Source organism: Paroedura picta, chromosome 5 (genome assembly GCF_049243985.1).
Source record: "Paroedura picta isolate Pp20150507F chromosome 5, Ppicta_v3.0, whole genome shotgun sequence".
Taxonomy (NCBI): domain Eukaryota; kingdom Metazoa; phylum Chordata; class Lepidosauria; order Squamata; family Gekkonidae; genus Paroedura; species Paroedura picta.
The window spans coordinates 18,594,056-18,612,371 of NC_135373.1; the positions used below are offsets into that span (position 1 = coordinate 18,594,056).

The 18,316-nt window shown below is 50.7% G+C and overlaps 1 protein-coding gene across 1 annotated transcript; it reads right to left on the minus strand.

Moving 5' to 3' along the window:
* Positions 1-771: 771 nt before the first annotated feature.
* Positions 772-18,314, minus strand: LOC143837205 (cell surface glycoprotein MUC18-like). The gene is made up of 8 exons (XM_077336786.1): positions 18,064-18,314; positions 15,712-15,839; positions 12,589-12,790; positions 11,380-11,522; positions 9,409-9,574; positions 6,447-6,582; positions 4,631-4,737; positions 772-1,313 (listed from the first exon to the last, which is right to left on the minus strand). The coding sequence occupies exons 1-7, from the start codon at positions 18,134-18,136 to the stop codon at positions 4,644-4,646; spliced, it is 942 nt and encodes a 313-aa protein (XP_077192901.1). The 5' UTR covers positions 18,137-18,314; the 3' UTR covers positions 772-1,313; positions 4,631-4,643.
* Between the last annotated feature and the right edge of the window lie 2 nt (positions 18,315-18,316).

Sequence of the window (18,316 nt, forward strand, 5' to 3'; positions counted from 1 at the left end):
GGCCGGGACGAGGCCCGAGGAAAAGTGCCCCGAACGTACCAGCAAGGGAGACGAAGAGGGCCGAGACTGTTTTGCAGCAGGGCACGGATCCCAAGCGTGGGGAAACAAACAGCAAGTTTATTATCGACACGCCTCCCGCCGCCTCCCACCCCAGTTTTGTGACTTTGGGTCACATCAGGATGACAATTTGGTGGTGTGGGACGATCTGCAGATGCTAGGGGTGAAGGTGGTGGTGGGCAGAGATGAGGGAGAAGGCGGAAAACTGGGGAGGGGTCACTTTTGAATCCAGGACTCTGTGCAGTTTGGGGGCAGGGGAGGAAGATGCGAGAACCGTAACAGGTCCATATGCTAAGCCAGGGGTAGTCAAACTGCGGCCCTCCAAATGTCCATGGACTACAATTCCCAGGAGCCCCCTGCCAGCGTTCGCTGGCAGGGGGCTCCTGGGAATTGTAGTCCATGGACATCTGGAGGGCCGCAGTTTGACTACCCCTGTGCTAAGCTGTCCTCTGAGCCTCCCCACTCAGAGACACACACACAGGTACTTGATTAGAACCGCTATATTGCTAGCACCCCCCCCCCATGACACTTCACTTGCTCCCCAGGGTGGTCCAGGACCCCAGAACGCTGTAAGTTTAGCTCTCCTGCCAGAGATATCCCACCTATCTCATGCCTTTTTGTCTACTCACCCTTTCTCCTTGGGGGAATTTTACAGAACTGCCACCACCCTGAATAAAATGGGACGATTCTCTCCTGGGAAAAAAAAAAGGAACCTTTGGAAAGTTTCAAAATCTTTAATAACAATTTTCCTCGTACGCCAGGCAAATAAAAATACAGTAAGAATGCGTTCCAGTGTGAAGATATTCCTTTTTTTCTTTTCTCTAACACTCTACTGAAGCGCTCTCTCTCTCTCTCTCTCTTTGAGCTTTGGTCCTGTGCCGCCACGTTCCACAAGTAAAACACTAGAAAATATAGCCATCTTGATCTGAACAGGAAAGGGTTAAGGCTTGGAAGGAGAGGTCCTGTCTAAAGGAAGACCCCCTGTGCAGAAAATCATTTGGTGTCTTTTGTCACCCTCGCAAAGTGAAGCTGCTAAACAGCAGGCAAATAGCATCTAATACCCCCAAGAAACCTCACCACCCCCTCTCCCCCCTCCCCCCCACCTTTGACCCATTCTTTTCTAACCCAACTGTACACGTGAAAAGAAGGAGTCACACTTATGTGTATTGATGATGCCGCCATCCCAGCATTTCAGGAGAACCCGGATCTTAAAAGTGACACAAAGAGAAAAAAAACAACAACATCTTCCATTTCACCTTGAAGCGGAAAGGAGGAGGGAAAAAACAAAACAAAACAGATTGTTAACATCCTCATTAGAAAAGGTGTTTGTACATGTGGCTAGTCCAAGCCCCCCCCCCCCCCCCCGACTATTTTATCACAACAACGTTGTGAGGCAAGTTCTTCTAAGAAACGGAGCTGGGATCCAGATCATTTGCGGAGCTCTCTGCTGGCACAGCCGGCCACCCCTCTACAGGGCACCCAAAGGGTCCCAAATGCAGTTGGGTGGGTGCTTTCTGTTTCCAAGTGAAGGTGGTCATTTGGGTGGAGAAACAAGCCCAGACTCTGGCCACAGAGAGAAGAGCAGGCTGGCTAAACTGTGGCTCTCCAGATGTCCGTGGACTACAATTCCCATGCACAAGAGGGTCAGCGAGCTCACCTGCTGTTTGCTATTTGCTTCACCACCTAACTAGAGAACTTTGAGCGCAAACAGGAAGTGGGGGGATACCCTCTAGCCTCCCCTGTCTCTATGGTATCATCCTTACTCTCTTCAGCAGTTTTTTTTTATTAATAACCTCGTGAAGGTCCTGGGATTTGCTGTGTCAGACTTATCAGAAGTGTGCGCACGCGTGTGTATGTATGGGGCGTTGGAAAAAGGGAAGGTCTTCAGCATTTGGGATGGAGCACCCAGGAAGCTGCCTTATCCTGAATCAGATCCTTGTTGCATCGAAATTAGTACTGACTAAGACTGGTGGTGGCTCTCCAGGGTCTCAGGTGGAAGTCTTTCCCATCATCTGTCTTAACCTTTTGACTGGAGATGCTGGGGATTGAACCGGGGACCTTCTGCATGCCAAGCAGAGGCTCTTCCACCAAACCAAGCAGTGGCTCTTCCACTAAGGTATGTCCCAGAAGTCCCCTTAGGCTTCACCACCTGTATTAATCTTTGGGGAGTTTTGCTTGTGGGTTTTTCCCCATCAAGTTGCAGTCAACCTATGGTGACCTTGTGGGGTCTTCGGGGCAAGAGGCGTTCAGGGGTGGTCTACCATGGCTTGACTCCGGGTAACAACACCTGTGTCCCCCAGAGGCCTCCCATCCAAATAGTAGGAGGGTTAATAATAATAATGATGAAGATGAGGATGATGAGGATATTTTTACAACCTGCCCTTCCTGGTTGGCTCAGGGTGGGTAACAACAGGAATTCATAGGATTAACAATACATTAATAAATGGTTGATAACAGCCCTTAACAGCTAAACCAAATTAACTGAATTATGTTAATTACATTATATTTATGACCCACCTTCTAGAGCAGGGATAGGCAAACTGTGGCCCTCCAAATGTCCATGGACTACAATTCCCATGAGCATTTGCTGGCACGGGCTCATGGGAATTGTAGTCCATGGACATCTGGAGAGCCACAGTTTGCCTACCCCTGTTCCAGAGGGAGCCCGGTTGTGTCCGGCAGTTGGTGGGTTTTTGTGCCTTGTTTTGTAGGTAGGGAAGCCAGCATCCTGGATGTCAGTTTTTCTGGCCTCAACCGCTGGCGGACCCTGATTTGCTTCCAAATTCTGAAGCAATCGGGCTAGATTGGGCTATCCAGGTCAGGGTGGTCAACTCAGTTGTGGAAGAAGAACAGGCCTTTTGGTCCTTTCAATAACCGTGCTGAAGTAGGAATTGGGTCTGCATAGCTCTCAGGTCAGGATCGCTGCCTTGTTGTGGCGAAGAGGCTTGCGTAGCTCAGTGAAGCTATGAGCTATGTCGTGCAGGGCCACCCAAGACGGACAGGTCATGGCAGAGAGCTCTGACAAAAGTTGATCCACTGGAGAAGGAAATGGCAAACCACTCCAGTATCTTTGCCAAGAAAACTCTATGGACAGTACCAAAAGGCAAAATGATATGATGAGCCCCTCAGGTCGGAAGGTGTCCAATAAGGCCTGGAGGATCATTGTCCATCGCAGAGGTAGTCAAACTGTAGCCCTCCAGATGTCCATGGACTACAATTTCAATGAGCCCCTGCCAGATTCGCTGGCAGGGCCTCCTGGGAATTGTAGTCCATGGACATCTGGAGGGCTGCAATTTGGCTACCCTTGGTCCATGGACATCTGGAGGGCTGCAGTTTGTCTACCCCTGGTCCATAGGGTCGCAATGAGTCAGACAACAAGCTCTCAGGGCAGGGTTCGGACAGCCCTGGGATCAGCTCAGATGACCTCAGATAGGTCATCTGGGATTAGCTCAGTTTACCTCGCACAGCAGATTTGGGTGTGCCATTAATGGAGGCAAGGTGAGGTGGCAATCTGATTTCCTCTCCTCCTCTGGGCACAGTCTACCTCCACAAGCCCCATTACAATCAGTGGGAGCCACAGGAAGGGGTGAGATTAGAAGAACAAGGAAGGGACTGAAAAGGGCCAAGCTCCTTCCCATGCCCCGTCCCCCACTCAGCATGCTTGGTGTGTGAATGCGCTTTTTCGAGGGAGCTGCCAAGTCCTAGCTGACTTACGATGACCACTGATGGGGCTCTAAAAGCAAGAGATGTTCAGAGGTGGTTTGCCATTGCTTGCCTCTGCGTCGTGACCCTGGTAACCCACAGAGGTCTCCCATCCAAAAACTAACCAGGGCAGACCCTGCTTAGCTTCCAAGATATGACATGACTGGAGCAGGCTGGTCTATTCACGTCAGGACAAGAAAACATGTACTTGTCTGATCCAGCAGGGCACTTTGTGAACAGCTTTTCAGTGGTTCTCAGCCTTCCTAATGCCACGACCCTTTCATACAGTCCTCCTTGCTGGATGCGCCTAGAATTCTGAATGTGGGGAGGCTGCGGAGATGAAACGGGCCCTGTCCCTCAGACCTCACAGAGGGCAAAAAGAGGAAGGAAGATCTTTGTACTTATTTTCTTCATTTATGGCCCGCTTTCAACTCAGTGGGGACCCAAAATGGCTCACAACACTGTCCTGTTCTCCATTTTAGCCTGTGCCGACCCCCCTCCGGCTGGGGCAAGGCCCTCAAGTAGGGTTGCTATCCTCCAGGTGGTAGCTGGAGATCTCCTGGGATGACTTTTGAGGTTTAGGGAGCAAATCTAGGACCTGGAGGGCTCAATGCAGAATCAGAATTTTACGGTCTGGGAGTCATACCATGGATAGGGTTGCCAACCTCCAGGTGGTACCTGGAGATCCCCCCCAATTTTATAACTGCTTTCCAGACAACCAGGATCAGTTCACCTGGAGAAAATGGCAGGGAGGACTCAATGGCATGTTGAAGAACTTCTGCCTCCAGATCTCCAGGAATTTCCTTACCTGGAGCTGGCAACCCTATCCCCTGCCAAGGTTCCCTGTCTGGATGCGCTGTTTTCCACCTACCTGCAGACCCCGATTACATCACCAGGGGGTGTGTATCCCCCACCATTATGGAAGGCACAGATTCCAGGCTGCCTTTGTAGATGGGAGTGCGCTGGCCAGAATCTTCCCTGCAAGGGGATGCCGAACGGAGAAAGAGGCAGGTCGTTAGTGCCAGACCAACAATGCTCCGGTTTGATTTTTTCCCCCCAAAGGTGGCTTGCACATTTGCGGTTTATCGCTTTGGTTGCTTCGCTGGACGTGTGGAGCATCTCCTTTAGCAAAGGACCGGGTGGGAGGATGCTAAGCTAGCTCGAAGACACGGAAGATTAATCGTCCGTTCCCCGCTTCCTGCATGTGGTTTACCCAGCGGCTGGAAAGAGGATGTGGGAACTGGCCTCCTGGAAGGTAATTACACCCCAGGGCTCGAGTCAGGCCTCGGACATACAACAGTTGGCTCACGGCTGGCATCAAGGAGGGCGGAAAGCGCCTCACCCACCTCTCTCTTAAAAAACAAGAGAAGAAAAGTCAGGCTCCTCTACAGATTTTGTTGGTAGGGCTGCGAAGAAATCCAGCCGGCCAATCACTTTGGGCCTACCTCTCCAGGACTGAACACCAGAATTGTAAAGGGAGGGAAAAAACACCTGGGAAAAGCTCATCACTCTCCCAGGAAGGAGGAAGGGAGTGCTGCCCAGTGAAGCCGGCTCATCCACCCCTACGGAGGGGCTGGAGCCAGAGGGAATTCTGACGTAGCACAATGGGCCCAGCAGCCAACTGATCGCCCCAACATGGCTGCTGCAGTGGGTGAAGCCAGCCACTAAGTGACTGCCACAGCACAATTATAAAAAGTTTACACAGTCAATCTGATCTCCAATAGCCAATCAGAAATCTAGGTGGGCAAAGGCCCTACCTGGACACACACACTTTCTAAAAATACTGGGCAGGCACCAAAAATGCTCTTGGCAGAGGCCAGGGCAGCCATGGGCACCATGTTAGGACACCTGATTTGTGGCAAGGCTACACTGTGCATGTCCTTCACAGGGCACCGCATGGGCTGCCCCTCAACTGGAGTGTCCACAAGAACCAGGGATGGAAATAAACTAGCTGACAAATTAAAGCTCATCATGAATTTTGGCCAGTTCATGGTTCGCAAAGCAATGCTCGCAAACTGAAGAATCGCCACGAGCTTGGATTAATTTTGGTGACGTTTGGGGAGGTCTGTGAAGAGCAGAAAGCAGGTGTTTCCAACGAAGGGCAGAGAGCAGCGGTTCCCTCATGGAAAGCTGCTGGGAGCAGAAAGGTGTGCTGCTGCTCAGCTCTTTGAAAGGTGTTTCCTATAAAGAGCAAACAGCAGGCGTTTCCCCATGAAAAGCTGCAGGGAACAGAAAGCTCCCAGCTCTTTGACAACATCTCCTTTCTGCTCCCCAGGAAAAGCTGCAGGGAGCAGAAAGCAGCGGTTTAAACTTTAAATGGCTGGTGAAGAGCAGAAATAGGTGCTTCCCCAGGAAAAGCTCCAGGGAGAAGAAAGCAGTGGCTTGAACTTTAAATAGCTCAAGCCAACCAGCCTCCTGGTTCCGTTTGTTGTTCAGCCGCAAATCACAAGCCCCACTGCAAAATTCCAGTTTGTTCCCATCCCTAACCAGAACGTCTCCCCTGAATAGGCTCCTACAAAACACAAACCAGGCTAGATCTGACCACTTGGTTCTGCCGGCCAGAAGCGCTTCCCTCTCATGCCTTGAGGAGAAAACAGCTCTGCTAACGGAACAGGGACCTGTGGGATCCAACCTGCTGCTCCCGACACCTGCAAAGGTGAACGTGAAGATCCAAACCAAGTACTTACGGGACTGCTTTCTTCTTAGTGGCTGCTCGATGGCGGCGGATCAAGATGGCAAATACCAGGACCACCAGGAGGAGGAGCACTGCCGGCACGGCCACGGCCAGCGCCAACACTGAGGAGCTTTGCATCAGCACAGACTCTGCCAAGAGGAAGTGAGAGTCAACGAAGGGGGATGGTCCCTGGGGTCGCAACCCAGCCTGCAATCTCCATGCCCTCCAGCAGAGGGCAGAAGGTATCCACTCATGCCCGCTCAGGATCTCATGGCACCCAGAAGGTCATTCTCAACCACATCATTTTTTTTTTCTGCAAGGGTGGTAACTTGGTTGAAAGATTACCAGGGAAGGAGGCAGAGGAAAAAAAGAGGACGAGGACTTGGGTTTTATACCCCGCTTTTCGCTACCCAAAGGAGTCTCAAAGCAGCTTACAATTGCCTTCCCTTCTTCTCCCCACAACAGATGCCTTGGGAGGTAGGTGTGGTGGAGAGAGCTCTAAGAGAAACTGCTCTGTGAGAACAGCTCTAACTGGACTGTGACTGGCTCAAGTGGAGGAGGGGGGAATCACATCCGGCTTGCCAGATTAGAAGCCACCGTTCTTAACCACTACACCATACTGCCTCATTTTTATACCCTGCTTTTTCATTGCTCAAAGGGGTCTCAAAGTGGTTTACAAGCTCGCCAGGGGTTACGTGACCTTTCCCAGAAGTTCAGATAGCCGCTGACATCACTAGACATCACTGGAGCCCACTAACCCCGTGGCGCTACAAACCTGATCTCTTTTTTCACAATGGAAACATTAAATGAGCAACTGATTGCTGATTCCTGTATTTTAATTCTGCACCCACTTCTCTGAAGGTCACTTCTAGGGTTCCTCAAAGCCCAGAAAATATTTCAGGGATTCCTCCATGACCAAAAGGTTTCATCGCAGATATAAGGGGAACTGGGCCAGCAGTCTGTCTGGATTTGCCAGGACAGAATGTGAGCAGGGAAGCTGCAAGATGGCAGAAGCTCAGCCATGAAACAGCTGATGGCATTCCTTTTCAAATCTTCTGCCCTTTCCATCCTTTGCTTGGGTAGATCATGGGCAGTCAACCTGTGGTCCTCCAGATGTCCATGGACTACAATTCCCATGAGCCCCTGCCAGCGAATGCTGGCAGGGGCTCATGGGAATTGTAGCCCATGGACATCTGGAGGACCACAGGTTGACCACCCCTGGGGTAGATGACTGACTACATAAATTGTACAGAGCAAGACCAGGATGCTTTTGGGCCTAGATGGATGAGAACCGGGCAAAGTTTTAGCTAAGTGTTTAATTTCCCTCTCCTTCCAGTTGTCTGCTTTGGATTTGCCAGTATTGTTAAAAATGAAGTTAGCGTGGAGTTAGCAGAAGGGGGCAGGGAGGGTATTGCATTGGGCAGGGGGTTGGACTAGATGATCCCGGAGGTCCCTTCCAACTCCTATGATTCTATGTTCTCATTTGATGTTTGCAGTGACAAATTGAGAATGCGAGACAGAAAACTACAGGAAGACAAATGCTCACTTTGGAGCAGGTTCCTCTGTTTGCAGCAGAAAGCCTGCCTCAGGAGCTGGTGGATGGGAAGAACAGAATAAAACAAATCCCCTGAGCGTTCAGCTGGATATCTGGTTTTAATTGTTACATGAAAACCAACTTTCTGTAACTTGCCTCTGGGCACGTGCAAAATGCCTTTCACTCCCCAGCTCCTGATCCATGTAAATTGCAGAGGGGAGGCAATCTTAGGCACTAAAAACTTAATGGCATTTCACATTTAGCACACAGTTGTTCTCCGTGTTGCTTTTGTTATTTGGTATTTTTTCCCCCTTGTCTGGCCATTTGCCCAGCTTTTCAAAGACTGTGACTACATACCGATACCATCTGCTGCAGACCTAGTGCTATGATGGATCCACCAGGCCCTGCACCACGAATCACTGGACTCATCCAGCATGACAGCCATGCTGGTGAAGTGGTTAAGAGCGGTGACCTCTGATCTAGAGAACTGGGTTGGATCCCCCACCCTGTCTCCACATGCAGTCAGCTGGGTGGATCCTGGGCCAGTCATAGTTGTTTCAGAGCTGTTCTCACAGAGCAGTTCTCACAGAGCTCTCTCAATCCCACTTACCTCATAGGGTGTCTGTCTTTTTTTTGGGGGGGGGGGTGTTTGTAAGCCACTTTGGAACTCCTTCTAGTAGTGAAAAGCGGGATATTAAAAAAACAACTTCTTTATTCCACGACAGCATCAAGCCCTATACAATCAGGATCAGAGTTTAGGATGATGGAAACTTGGCTCCCAAGCACTTCCCCTCCCCCCACACGCACCATGTACTTATGACCCCTCACCAAAACTTTTCAGGTTATGGGCCCTCCATTTGAACACTGTGACTGCCGATGAACCTAAAGTCTAATCAGGGAGATGTTTGTGCTGATGAAGGAAAAATGTAGACAGAGAAAAGAATCAGTGACCTGACCCAGTGGGAAAGGGGGCAAAGAGCAAAAGGCCTGCCTAAGGGGCTTCCGGGCTTAAACCAGAGGTCCCTAACTTTTTTTTTTGCCTGTGGGCAAAATTCTGGAATTCTGATATAGAGTGGTGAGCACATGGGAAATGGAGCCAGATACACACAGATACACAGAGGACACCCAAGTGCACGGCAGAAGGATAATCTAAAAAAAAACCACACACACACACACAGGAAGAAGAGCTAGAAATAAAACCTACACTGTGGGGGCAGTTGCCACTGAAAAAATTCTGCATAGCCAATTAAGATCTCCAATGGCTGATCAGATGGCCTGCTAGGCAAACGCCCCCCCCCCCCCACTTTCTAAAAATATTTGGCCTCCAGGAAAGGTGTCAGCCAGTACCATGGTGCCCACGGGCGCTATGTTGGGGACCCTTGGCCTAAACTTTGACCCCCCCCCCGCAAAAAACACAACATGTTGGTTGCAGGGTACTCACCAAGTGTAAAGCTGCGCTCGCTGCCTTCCACAAAGACCTGCACTGACTTGCTTTTGGTCAGCTGGGGCAAACTGGGGTGCTGGGCCCGGCAAGTGTAGGTGCCCGCTTTCTCCCGGTTCACTTTGGGGAGGGTCAAGGAGCTGGACACCACGACCCAATCGTCCCCCTGTGGGAGGAAAGATCGGTCAGATTCAAGTATGAGATCCAGGCATGAACAGGACCCTGTTGACATCACCTGGAAGTGACAGCAGCATGCCAGGGTCATTCGGGGGGGATGCTCTGGTTTGGGAGCAGAACCCTATGGTCTGAAGCAAATTCTACCATAGATTTTTGCCCAAATGTCAGAGCATTGCCCCTGTGTCATCTCTGATGTGCCTCTGGGTGTCGTCAGCACGTCCAAAAGCTCTCAGAAAGCGTCCCCTCATCCCCCACAACAGCGTGGATGGACCTGGCAACCCAAATAGGAAAGCTTCACCAGTGTTGGGGCACTGGCCAATCACAGTCCAGGGCCTCTGCAATTGGCAGCTTGGATCCTGTGATAAACTTCCGCTAAAGGCAGGAGGGACAGTTTTTACCTTCTTCCCTCTCTCTGCTGCAGACCTCTGATTTGGCCTCCATGTTGTTCTTGGGGGGCCCTTAGAATAGCAGCTGGGGAGGGGAGGCCAAGAAATCCCGTTCAGCAAGCAGAAATGCCTTTTGTTCACAGAGATTTACCTCCCGATCCAAACTATTGGCAGGACTTTGAGGGGCTGAGGACATTTTTTTTAACTGCTTAGAAAGTGTTCCATTAGTCTCCCTTTTCTCCATTAAAAAGATTAACGAAAACAGGCTGGAAATTCAGGGCAGCGAGTGACGAATTCACTCCAGAAGCAGGCCTCCCCAGGCCTTCCTAGATCTGGGGAAGGGGCTGAGTGAAACTTTAAGATGGACTACTGTGGATGTTCCGCCAAGAGGAGAAGAGTTTGTGCGGATTTGGAAATCCGCCTCTCAGTCCTGCCAGCCTCCAGGTGGTCCAACCAACAAAAACTCGGGTACACAGTCAATAGGAAATACCAGGAAAAAAAAGAGGGGGCTAACCAACATTACAGTAAATTTGGGTGAAGGTGAAGGTATCCTCTGTGCAAAGCACCAGATCATGTCTGACCCTTGGGGTGACGCCCTCTAGCGTTTTCATGGCAGACTCAATACGGGGTGGTTTGCCAGTGCCTTCCCCAGTCATTACCGCTTACCGACCTCAGAAGGATGGAAGGCTGAGTCAACCTTGAGCCGGCTGCTGGGATCGAACTCCCAGCCTCATGGGCAAAGCTTTCAGACTGCATGTCTGCTGCCTTACCACTCTGCGCCACAAGAGGCTCTTAAATTTGTGTACAACAATACAAATGTAACACAAAAAAAATAGTTCAACAATACAAGCGTAATAATAATAAATAACAAATTGACTTAGAATACTCTAAAAGGTGAACTATTTATTCTGTTGGGTAAGAACAGAGTTTAGGTACATCATCACTATTTTAAAATGATAGATTGCCAATTTTTGAGACTTTGTATTATCACATTATTTCGCCTCAATCATTTAGGTCCACTGTAGAAGCCACCCTGTGAAACAGGGGGCTGCCAGATCCTCGTTTGGACTTCAGTTGGAACTAACCAGTTGAACTGCTGCCTGAACTATTGCTTGTATTACACTTGTATACAAATTTAGAGTATTATTTGGTTATTACTTGATGATACATTATAAATGACTATTTTGCACTCTTGAAGGTATTTCCAAAAGGAATTTCTTGAAGTAATTTCCAAAAACCGAGCACTCAATCCTGTAAAAGAAACACTGGCAGGACACAGACAGCTGAACAAACAAGGAGGGAATATATCCACCCCCCCCATACTTGAAAGCTCTGCTTACGAAACGCCAGAGAAAGTAATATTCTGCACAGCCCTTGACGTAGCTTCGCAGAACTCTTTGGATCTCACCTCCCGGTTCCACTCGTAGATCGGTTCTTTGGAGGCATCTGCAGAACAGTGAAGCTCCAGGTCGGAACCTTCAACCACCGTGACGGTCGATCCGATGGCCCCACACCAGGTATTCGAACGAGTCAGGAAGACGCTGCGGAGATCTGTGGCAGGGGGAGATGATTGGTGCTGAGATTGGTCCTGAGATTCTGTTGGCTGTCCAAGGAACCCAAACGCAGGCCAGCACTTCAGATGTATATTGTTTTTGGACAAGGCTCACAGTCATGGCTTCCCTCCTGCTCCACCCCCACCAAATTATGGAAAGGGATGTCTGCTTAGGGAACAAAATGTACTGTTAGAGATCCTGAACTGCATTCTCAGAACTACAATTCCCAGGCAAAGATGAAATGAAGAAGAGTTGGTTTTTGTATGCCGCTTTTCCCTCCCAGGAGTCTCAAAGTGGCTTACAATCACAACACATTAAATCATGTAAAAGCCAGTGTGGGGAAGTGGTTACTATGTTGAACTAGGGTCTGGGATCCAAGTTCAAATCCCCATTCAGCTATGAGGTGCACAGAGTGTTGTCGGGCCAGTTATGTTCTCTGAATCTAGCCTACTTTGCAGGGTTACTGTGAGGATCAAAATGGAGGAGGGGGAAAATAAACTAAATTTTTAATCTGTCATGCGTTTTGTTGCACAGGCTAAGCTTGACCGGGAAACCTTTGCAAACGTTTTGCCATTGCTCCCACCCTGGAAAAGAGCCATTTGGGCTCCCTGTTCCAAGGTTTCCCAACACAGTGCATGACAAACATTTTTCGGAAGTGGGGCTTTTCCTGCAAGACTTCTGATTGGCTACTAAAGATTTAATTGGTTGTGGATGTGTTTTTCCCCCCAGTGCTTTATCAGCAGCTGCCACCACAGTGTAAGAATCTTCAATTGGCCACTTCAATTGGTAAGCTGCAGTTGCCATTTTGCAGCTGGCTCCGCCTCCTGTGGCAGCCATCTTGTTTCTCTGCCGACCACTCTCTCAGAATTCTAAAGCTGCCCGTGAGCCCAAAAAGGCTGGATATCCCTGCCCTATTCTAACCTTACCCACACAGCCTATTACAGAATACTGGAATGAGTTTTCACTCCGCTAAGACCCGGAGCCAGAGTCAGCAACTCCCCGAGGGGCTGGTTTTCCCCCACTTCTCTGCTGCCCCCCAGTGGCAGGCAGGAACTCCCACGCACATTCCACTTGCAGGTCCTGAGCTTCGGAGACGGAAGCATTGCCAGTGGAGTTGGAGGTGGCACAGCGGTAGGGCCCGGCGTGCCAAGACTGTAGGTTGCTGATGCTCAGGAGGGCATGCCCGTCTTCGTGGCTCACGGTTACATCATAAAACCAGCAGCGCATCTGGCTGTTGGAGTTCAGAGAGATCCACGTGCGGAGCCACTGCGAAGGGAGAGGAATGAGATGTTAAGGTTTTCCCCACTGCTCCATGCATGGTTAAGTCCCCTGTGACAACAATTGCCAGCTCTGGGTTATCAGCTCTGGAAGGGACCTCCTGGGTCATCTAGTCCAACCCCCTGCACCATGCAGGACATTCACAACCCTAGCACTCATCCACTGTAACCTGCCAGCCCCTTTAAGCCTTCACAGAATCAGGGGTTGGGAAACCCCACGAGATTCCTGGGCATTGGGGAGGAAGATAATCCCCTAAAGCAGGGGTAGGCAAACTGTGGCCCTCCAGATGTCCATGGACTACAATTCCCATGAGCATTTGCTGGCAGGGGCTCATGGGAATTGTAGTCCATGGACATCTGGAGGGCCACAGTTTGCCCACCGCTGCCCTAGAGGCATCAAAGCAGCCATTTCCCCCAGAAAAAATGGATTTCTGTGGACAGAATACCCATTGGAATTCCAGGCAAGCTCCAAGCCCTCATTGGACTTTGGCAACCCAGCTTGTTGCCTGCCTGCAATTTTGACCAAACTGGCTCCAGAAGCATCAACCTGCACGTGACAGAAGTGCAGCCAGAGCATCGCAGGCATGAGATTGCTTAAGGGATGTTCTGCTACTTTCAATAGGCGTCTGAGCGAATCCCCGGCAATTACCGGCAGCCCGGCACTGTCTCCGGAGTCTTCCTTTACAACGGCAGAAGAGGTTCAAATAGCAATTAAGTGGCCTGAAATAACTTCACCATCGGCGCTGATACTCGGGGAGGAAGGGGGATGTGCCAAAATAAGGGCCCTTTAATTGGCACGGGTGTCCTGTGCGGCGCTGGAGACTGCTTGTTACTGCCTTTCAAAGGCCCTGCTTCTCGGTCCTGCTGCACAGAGAGGGATCGGAGAAAAACAGAAGAGCACTCAGGCTGCATCTACATGTGGGGCAGGCTGGCAAAGCGCTAGAGACGCCAACTCTGGGAAATCAAATTCCTGGAGATGGGAGGGTGGAGACCGGGGAGGGCAGGGTCCAGGGATTTGAGACTTCAGGGGGTATAATGTCATAGGGCAGGGGTGGCCAAACTGTGGTTCTCTGGATGTCAAAGGGCTACAATTCCCACGAGCCCTTGTTAGCATGTCAGGCTGACAGGGGATCATGGGAATTGTAGTCCACGGACAACTGGGAAGCCATAGTTTGGCCACCCCTGGCATAGGGTACATTCCAGACTTTCTCAGCCAATGTTTCATGAAACCTTAACAGCCCTGGAAGGGCTTCCCAAACTAATGTTTTATGTATTTTTAAAATTTGTTTAACATTTATCGGGTGTTAGGACCATATATGGTCATATCGGTCCCCTCAGAATGACCAATGATGGGCCTGGAGCGGGTGGGAAGGGGAGGGGCCCCAGGTGGGTGTGTCCACAGCTCTGCTTCCCAGCCATACTTTGCATGATTGCACCACTTCTGGGGTTTCTCGAAGCCTGAAGAATGTCTCAGGGATTTCTCAATGATAACAAAGTTGAGAAAGGCTGGTATGTACCAATGGGGTACAATGCCAAAGCAGCCACTTCCTGCAACAAAACAGCTATCTGCAGCCTGGAGATTAATGGTAGTTCTGATCCCACTGGGAAGCTGGCACCCTACAGTTTGCTGAGCATTTGGTCCAGGGGTTCTGGGCTAGCCTTGGCCACACACATGGTCTTCCTTGTGTCTCTGGGCTTGGAAGCATATTGCTGTGGCCATGCAGGGAGCACAGAGCGTGGACCCAAATGGCATCTTTCCAAAGCTAAGAACTTTCCCCTTGCAGAAGGGAAGAGCACTAGAGGCTGGGTAGCCAACTCTAGCTTGGGGATTTCCCGAAGATTTTGAGGCATTGCCTGCAGAGGGTGAAACCTGGGGTAGGATTTAACCCAGGATCTCTAGTCTACCACAGAATTTATCCTTGGAAGCTGCCAATTCTCTCCTTTCGAATTGTAGCCTATGGACATCTGGAGAGCCCCAGTTTGGCCATCCCTGTCCTAGAGAAAACAGCCACTCTGGAGGGTAGATCCTTCAGCACTATAACCAACAGAGGTCCTTCCCCTTAGGTCTATAGGTCTTGTGGGGTTTGTGTTGTCCGCCCAATGAAGTGTTGCCACTAAAACACCAGGAGACATAAAAGTGGCTCCTTTGTTGAACAATCAAACCTTCTGAACTCTGGGAGATCTTTGGGCCCGATCTGGAGGTTGGCAGCTCTGAAGCTCTCCCAAGTTAGATACTCTCATTGAGAGATTGCTGCACCATATAAGCCAGCCTTTTATAACCTTTAGAATCCAGGGGTGGCCAAACTGTAGCTCTCAAGATGTTCATGGACTACTATTCCCATGAGCCCCTACAATCAATCACACTGGCAAAGGTTCATGGGAATTGTAGTCCATGAACACCCAGAGGGCCAATTGGGCCACACCTGCTTTACACCATGGAGGAGCCCCTGAAAAAAAAAATAGTAGGCTTCAAGGAGCCCAGGAAGTGATGTCAACTGGCCATGCCTCCTTGCCACATCTCAAGAAGGTGCAGAAGCCATGAGAGAACTCACCTCGGGTGAGAGAAGGAGCAATGGCTAGCTTGTGGCCAAGTCCATTAAAGCAGGAGAGAAAAGGCTATGATCCCTCTCTAGAGCTCTCACGGAATCCCCGAGGATCCGCAGACCCCTGGTTGGGAATCCCTGATATAGGCGGGGAGCCAGTTTGGTCCAGGAGTTAAGAGTGGCAGACTCTAATCTGGAGTTTGATTCCTCACTCACAGTCTTCTCAGAGCTCTCTTAGCCTCACCTCACAGAACGGTGTGGGGAGAGGAAAGGAAGGTGACTAGAAGCTGCTTTGGGACTCCTTCAGGTGGTAAAAAAGCTGAGTAGACCCCCCACCCCACCCCCAGCTCTTTTGTTGACGACTGACCTTGCTGTATTTCTGGAAAAAGAGCCCACTTAAGTCTTCGCCTTCTTCATCTGTCAGGCACTCCAGAGTCACATTGCTGCCCTCAAGGAGAGGACCATTCTGGGTACTGAGGTGGATGATGGGTACCCCTAAAAGTATAAAGGGGTGCATGTGAGCAAAAGATGCCTTCTGCCATTCTTCAAGCCCCCCTCCCCACGAGCTACTTGATCTCTCAACCCTGGACTGTATTGGCCCATTTCACTGATTTCAATTTGCTTCTTTCCAACCTGATGCCCCTTTCTTGTGAGTCTTACATATTTTTCTAACGCAAACCTCTCAGGGCAGGGAGTGTCTTTAGCTGCTTTGATTTGCCTTGTTTCCCGTTCTCCGTGCTTTAATTTAATAACCTTGAGAGCTCTTGTTTTAAAGCAGGGGTAGTCAAACTGCGGCCCTCCAGATGTCCATGGACTACAATTCCCAGAAGCCCCTGCCAGTATTCGCTGGCAAGGGCTTCTGGGAATTGTGGTCCACGGACATCTGGAGGGCCGCAGTTTGACTACCCCTGTTTTAAAGCCCCAGATCAAACCCCACACAGAAAGTCTCTAATCTGGGTAGAGGGCATGAAGCACCACCAACTGGCAACGGGATGGAAGGCAGGAGTACAGGGGCAGGCCTGTGGCCTAGACTCCCTTTCAGAAATAATAAGCCTGCCTCATTCCATCAGTAAATAAGTCAAGCCACAGGGGAAAAAAACAGTGTCCAACTGAAATGGTGACATAATTCTTCAGGCAGTGGCTTTCACAACACCAGTGTGCTGCAGTGGTTGAGTCACAGACTGGGTACTGGGAAACCCAGGTTCGAATCTTTGTTCTGCCACGGTGACCTTGGCCCACCCACATATTCTCAGCTTAGCCTACCTCACAGGTTGGGTGTCCTGAGGATAAAATGGAGGACAGCAATATAAACTGCCTTTGGGTATAAAGAAGGGTATAAATCATCAAGTTAATTTAAAAAAAATGTAGATCCAGCGTCTAAAAGTGCCAGCACCAGCCACCATCTTAGAAGAGGAATTCCCCGATGGTGAGAAAACAGGCTGGAATGCTTCTCCTTAGGACAATAGTTAAGAATTGCAAGTATTTTCTTGCAGTTCTTAACTATGCTGTGTTGTTTTTCCTCTTATGCAAATCGATGCCGAAGGAATCAGGTCACTCACCAGATAATTAATCAGCCCAAATTAACTTAATTAACTGACAGAGGTTCCTTTAATTGGGCAACAAATTCTAGCAACTGTAAGAACCTGCATTTCTCTAGCACGTCTTACACTTTGTATACAACTGAGGCAGGGCTGGCCAGAAAGGGAAGCTCAAAGTCCGCTTGGTTAATTTGCGTGTTTTGTTTTGCCCTGTCGCTTCCTTCCCCACAGAGACGCCAAACAGTTTCTCTTTCGACACTAATAACCCCTTTGTCACGCTGGTCTGTTCAGGTTGCCAACTCTGGGTTGGGGAATTCCTGGAGACTCAATGGGATATGCTAGAGCAGTGGTTCTCAACCTTCCTAATGCCGCGACCCTTTAATACAGTTCCTCATGTTGTGGTGACCCACAACCATAAAGTTATGGAAGGGTTCTTTCACAGAAATGAAGCCGAAACTGACCAATGGCGTGAAGATCCATTGTTCAGGATTGTCTATAAATTGTTTTCCCCCCCAGGGTTTCCCAGTTCAGTTCTGCCTCTTCTCCCACCATGTCGATCTCGCTCTTTTCCGCTGATCCAGACAGACAAACGCTCTATCTCGATCTACCCCGCAAGGCTGTTGTGTGGATGGCGCTCGACTAGGAATTGTGCCTGTGGGGCAGGGAACCTGGCGGGGGGGGGGGGCTTTCACCTGCAGGTATCCCATGCAGGGGTGGCCAAACTGCAGAGGCCCAATGGACTACAATTCCCACGAGCCCCCGCCCGCACGTGCTGACAGCGGCTCATGGTCACTGTAGTCCACGAAGATCCGGAGAGCCCCACTTTGGCCACCTCGGCGCCTAGAGTTTGCCCTCCCAAGCTAAACTCTCCTCCAGGGGAGCCCATCTCTGCCTCCTGGCTGCAATGCCAGGCGACCACCAGGCCCCACGTGGAGACGTCGACCCTAGATGCGACCCCAACCCCCTGGTCTCAGCCCCACAGAAGCGGCTCTAAGCGCCGGGAGAGAAGGCTGCCTCTATTAGCCCAGCTCCTGCGGCTACCAGCCCCGCCGAGCTGCAACCGGGGTCCCGGTGCCGAGGCCATCGCGCCTTGCGCCCGGTACGCAACGCGGCGGGACCCCAGACCCGGGACCCCCGAAGCGACCCGCTGGCTCCCGAGAGGCCGGATCGGCGCGACTTACCGGCCCGGGCGGCGCGGAGGGTCACGGCTAAGGCTGCGGAGAGGAGCCACACGCTCCGCGGGAAGTGCGCCATCGCCGAGCGGCTCCGTTTGGGTCCCGCGAAAGTTTCCTCCTTCTCTTCCGGCTTAAGTCTGGGAGGGCGGCGGAGAGCAGGAAATCACCGACGCGGCCGCCGACGCCCCCCAAGAGCGCCTCGCTCGCCCCCCAGACCCACCGCCGCCTCCGCCTCCCGCGCCCTCCTGTGCCCCCCGCC

What these genes read in the sequence shown, in the direction of transcription:
- LOC143837205 (XM_077336786.1), bottom strand. Translation starts at nt 18,136, where the DNA reads ATGGCGCACTTCCCGCGGAGCGTGTGGCTCCTCTCCGCAGCCTTAGCC. An exon ending in CGAGCGCAGCTTTACACTTG is followed by an intron (nt 6,583 to 9,408) that starts GTGAGTACCCTG and finishes TCCTCTTGGCAG; the next exon opens with AGTCTGTGCTGATGCAAAGC. An exon ending in ACTAAGAAGAAAGCAGTCCC is followed by an intron (nt 4,738 to 6,446) that starts GTAAGTACTTGG and finishes ATCCCCTTGCAG; the next exon opens with GGAAGATTCTGGCCAGCGCA.